Source organism: Neovison vison, chromosome 13, assembly GCF_020171115.1.
Source record: "Neovison vison isolate M4711 chromosome 13, ASM_NN_V1, whole genome shotgun sequence".
NCBI classification, from domain to species: domain Eukaryota; kingdom Metazoa; phylum Chordata; class Mammalia; order Carnivora; family Mustelidae; genus Neogale; species Neogale vison.
The window spans coordinates 95342324-95349563 of NC_058103.1; the positions used below are offsets into that span (position 1 = coordinate 95342324).

The 7240-nt window shown below is 35.9% G+C and overlaps 1 protein-coding gene across 1 annotated transcript; it reads right to left on the reverse strand.

Annotated features, from left to right (window-relative positions):
• Positions 1-5894: 5894 nt before the first annotated feature.
• LOC122893181 (olfactory receptor 4K15) lies at positions 5895-6921 on the reverse strand. The gene has a single exon (XM_044230046.1). It carries the CDS (start codon positions 6867-6869, stop codon positions 5895-5897), a length of 975 nt encoding a protein of 324 aa, XP_044085981.1. The 5' UTR covers positions 6870-6921.
• Positions 6922-7240: the final 319 nt, after the last annotated feature.

The window sequence follows — 7240 nt, forward strand, 5'->3', positions numbered from 1 at the left end:
GTTAGCCATTTTTATGTCTTCTTTGGAGAAGTGTCTGTTCATATCTTCTGCTTATTTTTTGACATGATTACCTATTTTTCAGTTGTTGAGTTTGAGTTCTTTGTATCCTTTGGATTAAATATGTAATGGTACTATTGCTTTTGGTGTCAAGTATAAGAAACAATTCTCTAATCCATGGTCACAAAAATTACTCCTCTGGGTGTTTACATTATTTTTCAATGCAGGTTATGTTTAGAACTTTTGAATTTATTTGGACATTTTAATAGGAATTTGTTAAGACTGAAACCACATGCAAGTTCCAAATAACTACTGTTTTTTTAAAGATTTTTTTAAGGTAACTTCTTATTGTTATTATTTTTATTTATTTATTTGTCAGAGAGAGAGAGCACAAGCAGAGGGAGCAGCAGGCAAAGCAGGCAGAGGGGGAAGCAGGCTCCCTGCTGAGCAAGCAGCCCGATGTGGAACTCAATCCCAGGATCCTGGGATCATGGCCTGAGCTGAAGGCATCTGCTTAACCAACTAAGCTACCCAGGTGTCCCTTTTTTTTTTTTTTTTTTAATTTCTTTTCAGTGTAACAGTATTCATTATTTTTGTACCACACCCAGTGCTCCATGCTATCTGTGCCCTCTCTAATACCCACCACCTGGTTCCCCCAACCTCCCACCCCCTGCCCCTTCAAAACCCTCAGATTGTTTTTCAGAGTCCATAGTCTCTCATGGCTCACCCCCCCCCTTCCAATTTCCCTCAACTCCCTTCTCCTCTCCATCTCCCCTTGTCATCCATACTATTTGTTATGCTCCACAAATAAGTGAAACCATGTCCCTTTTTTTAAAAAATATTTTATTTATTTATTTGATAGAGATCACAAGGAGGCAGAAAGAGAGGAGGAAGCAGGCTCCCTGCTGAGTAGAGAGCCCAATGTGGGGCTTGATCCTGGGATCCTAGGATCATGACTTGAGCTGAAGGCAGAGGCTTTAACCCACTAAGCCACCCAGGCACCCCCAAAAAACTACTCTGAAGTAAAAGCTCCACAAACACTTTTAGCATATTTGTATGTGTTTCACAGTTTATAAAGCTATATGAGTCACTGCATAATCATCTGTTTCTTGTTTTGTTAAAACAAGATAGTCTCTTCAAGATTATCTTATACCACATTTTTAAGTGAAACATATTTGATTATTTCTTTCAGTTTGTCAAATTTTGATATAATCTTTTAAAACTAAATATTTGTAACATATATTGTGAAATATTACTTCTCCAAGACATTTGAAATGTTGGTTCAGGACTAGAAAATAGGATGAGAAATAAATTGTTGAGAAAAGGATACAAAAATAGGCCAATTGTAGAATATGGCATAAAAGGGAGGGTAGAGTTAATAGAATTACTATAATAATTATGGTGAAATATCCTAATAATGTTCTTTAAATTAAGGAAAACAAGAGACAGGTAAGAAAAGGCTTTATTGTGTCTAAACTGTTAGTAATGTTTTTGAAACTTTTGGTTCATTTTCCATCTATTGCTACATGAAGAATAATGTTCACATTTTCATATGTAACTCTTTGAAAACCATATTTTAATGATTTGATAAATTTGTCACCCTTTATTTTTTAGCATTTGTATACTAGGGTTTTTTATTGTGATATGTTGGTATAAATAAAATGTTATAATAGGAGCATTTCTGATGGTGACCATCTTGCAGAATATCACATGCTTATTGCTGTTTGAGGAAGGAATTAAAGCAGCTATTCACTTCATCCAGGTGACATTCTTGGGTTAAAGGGATGATGACTTCAAGGATTTAGACTTGTTTCTGACATCAAGAGGTACACTTTAAATATGGATAAATTTTTAAGTTTTTATTTAAATTCTAATTAACTTACAGTGTGGTATTAGTTTCAGGTATACAATATAGAGATTCAGCACTTCTGTACAATATGCAGTGCTTATCACACAAGTGCATTTTTTTTAAAGATTTTATTTATTTGACACAGAGAGAGAAATCACAAGTAGGCAGAGAGGCAGGCAGAGAGAGAGAGAGAGGAGGAAGCAGGCTCCCCGTGGAGCAGAGAGCCCGACGTGGGGCTCGATCCCAGGACCCTGGGATCATGACCTGAGCCGAAGGCAGAGGCTTTAACCCACTGAGCCACCCAGGTGCCCCATAAGTGCATTTCTTAATCCCCACCATCTCTTGTATGCCAGTCATACCTCAGTAAAGTTGTTTTTGGAATAAGAAAACAAAGGAAAATGGATTGGGTGTACATAGTATACTGAAAAAGGTATCCCTAATGTTTTTAGGCTGTGACACTGCCATCATCGTTCTTATTTCTTGTTTCATGACTTGAGCCAAAACCAAGAATCAGCCACCCAACCAACTGAATCACCCAGGTGCCCATTAGGATTTTTGTCATGAATGGATGATATACTGTCATTTTCCTGCTTCTATTAAGATGATTGTATGATTCTTATCTTCCCTTTTTTGATATGGTGTATTATGCTGATTGATTTACAAATACTAGACCATCCTTGCATCCCCAGAATAAATCCCACCTAATCATGGTGAATGATTTTTTTTTATGTATTTTTGGATTTCGTTTGCTAATATTTGTTAAGGATTTTTGCATCTGTGTTAATGAGGGATTTTGGCCTGTAGTTTGCTTTTTATTGTGGAGTCTGTCTAGTTCGGCCTTGTAGAATGAATTTGGAAGCTGCTGCTGCTGCTGCTGCTGCTTCTTTTTTTTGAATAATTTGAGAAGAGATATTAACTATTTTTCTCTTCTTATATTTTAACTACAGTATAATTAACATATAGTGTTATATTAGTTTCAGGTGTACAATATAGTGATTCAACATTCTATTCATTACTGAGGTTCATCATGGTTAAGTGTACTCTTAATCCTCTTTACTGTTTCACCCATTGCCCCACCCACCTCTCTCTGGTAACCATTGATTTATTCTCTATATTTATGAATATGGTTTTTGTTTGTCTCTTTTTTTTCTTTGTTCATTTGTTTTGTTTCTTTTGGTAGAGTCTTTAGGGTTTTCTGTATGTATATCATGTCATTTTCAAATAGTGACAGTTGAACAACTTCTTTACCAGTATGGTTGCCTATTTGTTTTTTTCTTGTCTGATTGCTATGGCTAGGGCTTCCAGTTCTATGAAGAATGAAAGGGGTGAAAGCAAACATCCTAGTCTTATCCCTGATCTCAGAAGGAGAGCTCTCAGGTTTTTACCATTGAGTATGATGTTAGGTATGGGCCTTTTGTATATGGCCTTTATTATGTTGAAGTATGCTTCCTCTAAACCTACTTTGTTGAGGGTTTTTATCATGAATGGATGTTGTACTTCGTCAAATGCCTTATCTCCACCTTTTGAAGCGATCGAATGGTTTTTCTCATTTCTCTTGTTGATGCAATGTATCACGTATTAACTGTCCCTTATTTTTTTTATTATCTATTTTAGAGAGGGGAGAGGAAGAGGATGAGAGAATCTTAAGCAGATTCAATGTGCAGCATGGAGCCCAGTGTGGTCTCTGTCCTGAGATAATGACCTGAGTTGGCCCTTAACCAGCTCAGCCAGGCACTGGCTGAGGACTATTAACTGCTCTATAAATATTAACTGCTATTAACTGCTCTATAAATATTTGTTAGAATTCCCTGTGAATCCATCAAGTCCTGGGCTTTTATTTGTTGGGAATTTGGGGGTTGTTGATTTGATTTTTTTACTACTAGTTGTTTTGTTCAGGTTTTTAATTTCTTCCTTTTTCAGCATTGGAAAATGTTTTTAGGACATTCAGTATATGTTTGTTGGGGATGTATCCATTTATTCTAGTATGTCCAATTTGCTAGCATATAATTTTTCATAGTATCCTCTTATACTCCTGTGTACTTCTGTAGTATCAGCTGATACTGTTCTTTCATTTCTGATTTCATTTATTTGTGTTCTTTCTCTTTTCTTGATTAGTCTGGCTATACATCTACCAATTTTAATTATCTTTTCAAAGAACTACCTCTTGGTTTCATTGAACCTTTCTGGTTTTGTTTTGTTTTTTTTCTCTATATTTCATTATTTCTACTCTAATATTTATTATTTCCTTTATTCTGTTAACTTTGGCCTTTGGTGTTCTTTTAGGTGTAAGATTAGATTGTTTTTTGATGGTTTTCTACTTTTTTTATTATTATTATTACTATGTTCAGTTAGCCAACATGTGGTACATCATTGGTTTTTGATGTAGTGTTCAGTGATTCATTAGTTGCATATAACACCCAGTGCTCATCACAACATGTGCCCACCTTAATACCCATTATCCAGTTACCCAATCTCCCCAACCCCAAGGGGATTATATTAAGTGAAATAAGTCAACCAGAGGAAGAAAATTATCATACAATTTCACTCCTATGTGGAACATAAGGAATAGCACAAAGATGTTTTTTACTTTCTGTATGTGGCCCTGTATCCACTATAAATGTCCCTCATGGAATTGCTTTTGCCTTTAGGTCAATAATAAATTGGTACCCTCTGGTTCAAAAATGAGAACTTAATTTTTATTTCAGTAATAATAGTTGTAGAATTCCTTTAGGAGATTCTAAAGATTGGAGTCTAGGAAACAGGTAACATTATAACAGATTATTAAAATAGAATACAGTAGAAAATATTGGAAAATTGTGAATATAATAAAATGTGAATATAAAAATAGAGTAAAAGTCTAAAATAAGCTATAATGAGGATTCCTAGAAATCCTTATTTTCATGAGTGATCATGGAAGAGGCATTTCATTGCTATCCCAAAGTTCTTGAAATAGGGTTCTGTCATTTTCTGGACCTGCATTATGCAATATAAAAATAAAATTATAGCTAAGTCCACATAGGAAAATGATTATTTCTACCAACTATTAAAATGTAAAAAAACTACCTTATCTGAGAAGACAGGAATTATGAATACCTATGGAGAGAGTGTGTTTTATATGAACTTTCAGACTCCTATAATCAAGATGACAAGTGGTAAAGAACTCATCTATGAAGTTCTCCAGATTATTTTATCAGTATTAAACATAAATTTAGGGGTGCCTGGTAGCTCATTGGGTTAGGCATTTGCCTTTGGGTCAGGTCATGATTCTTGAGGCCTGGGATCTAGCCCTGAATTTGGGTTCCCTGCTCAGCAGAGATTCTGGTTCTCTCTTTCTCTCTACCTCTGCCTTTCTCCCTGCTCATGCTGGACTCTCTCTCTCCCTCTCTCTCTCAAATAAATAAATACAGTCTGTTTATAAAAATTAACAGAAATTACCCCAACTAAAGGCAGCATACTCTGGTGAATAAATTTATTCAGCTAGTTATTTCCATGAATAATATGTATTAAGAAGCAACATTGAAGAAGGATTTGTGAAAGTGTTGACTATAAATACCTTTGCTGGATAGCCTTGCTATTTTACATGTTACTGTAACATTAACACCAATAATAGAATTGGCTTCATGTGTTCATTTACCTAGCACTGTGTGAAATGTAGTCTTATCTAGGTGCGTCATGTATATGTAAACAGATCTATTTTCTCTATTGTATAGGAAAATATACCTATTACTCCATAATTGGCATCTGAGTTTTGAGAGGAAGAGGTACAGTTTATTTATTAAATATGAGTAAATGCCACTTCTCAATGTATTCAAGGGCTGTATATTAAAAAATTTTTAATAAAAAAATACAAAATAGATATAGGACACACAAATAAGGCTAGAGATTCTAAATATCAGTAAGGTCCAATCTTTGGGTTTTATTATTTTAATTACTCTATCAATCAAGTTGATCCACCCTTTCTGCTGGTCAAAATGATCTACTTTAACATCATAGTGATTCCATTTATAATTGTCTAGAGTCAAGGCTACAGTAGTTACAGTGTATAAGTTTACTTTGTTTCCCAGAAAAGAACATTTCTTATGACTGTAGAAACCTGACCAGGCTTCAGGTACCGACTCTTCAGTTTTGACATGGCTGCCTTCACTTCTTTGTTCCTTAGAGTGTAAATAACTGGGTTTAAGATGGGAGTAAAGATGGTGTAAAACACAGCAAGGACTTTGTCAACAGAATAACTGCTGAAGGGCCACACGTAGATGAAGATGCATGGTCCAAAGAACAATGTGACCACAGTGATATGAGCAGTCAGTGTGGAGCGGGCCTTTGCCATGCTAGCAGAGGAGCGGTTCCTGACAGTGATAAGTATCACAGTGTATGAGACAACCAAGAGGAGAAAGGAGCTCATAGAAAGAAAGCCGCTATCTGCAACTATAAGTAGGCTGACAACATAAGTGTCTATGCAGGCCAGCTTTGTCACTAGAGGGAGGTCACAGAAAAAACTGTCTACTTGATTTGGGCCACAAAAAGGCAAGTTAACAGTAAATGCCAACTGGCTAGTAGTATGGATGAACCCCACGAGCCAGGAGATGAGAACAAGTATAATACACACACGGCGACTCATTATTGTCATGTAGTGGAGAGGTTTGCATATAGCAACGTAACGGTCATAAGCCATGGATACAAGGAGCACCATTTCACTGCCAGTGAAAAGGTGAACAAAGAAAATCTGGGCCAGGCAGGCATCAAATGAAATAGTCTTGTGCTCAACCAGAAAGTCTGCAATCATTTTGGGGGTAGCAAAAGAGGCAACGCATATATCTATAAAAGAGAGGTTCGCAAGCAGGAAGTACATGGGGGTGTGAAGGCGGGAATCTGAGGTTACAGTGAGGATGATAAGAAAGTTGCCCAGCAGTATTGCTAGGTAAAGTAGTGAAAATATGAGAAACAAGAAAGGCTGGAGCTCCTGCGAATTAGAGAGCCCCAGCAACACAAACTCGGTTACCCGGGAATGATTTGTCTCATTCATTGACTTTGGGAGGAATGTATCTTGTTACCTGAATAGGAGAGAAACACAGATCAGTCAGTAAGCATGGGTTTCATTTCCCAGTTTCACGTCCTTCCTTAGAGATTCCAATTTCTGCTTATACTTATGTATCTGAATTTTCATGCATCATTAAAAATTATACAGACAGCATAATAACAGTAATAAAGAGGGATGGAAGAGAGAGTTTTGAGATTTTGGACATTGGTATATCCAGTTATATGAATTTGAGGAATATAATCTACTTGCTTTACAAATGAAATTGAAAATCTGAAATGTTTTCTTGACATGATAGAAATCCAGTCTAAGAAATTACAGAAACAAAATATGAACCATTTTTTTACAATAAAGTCTAA

Bases quoted from the DNA above. Each gene is read 5' to 3' on its own strand.
- LOC122893181 (XM_044230046.1), bottom strand. From the start codon at position 6,869: ATGAATGAGACAAATCATTCCCGGGTAACCGAGTTTGTGTTGCTGGGG.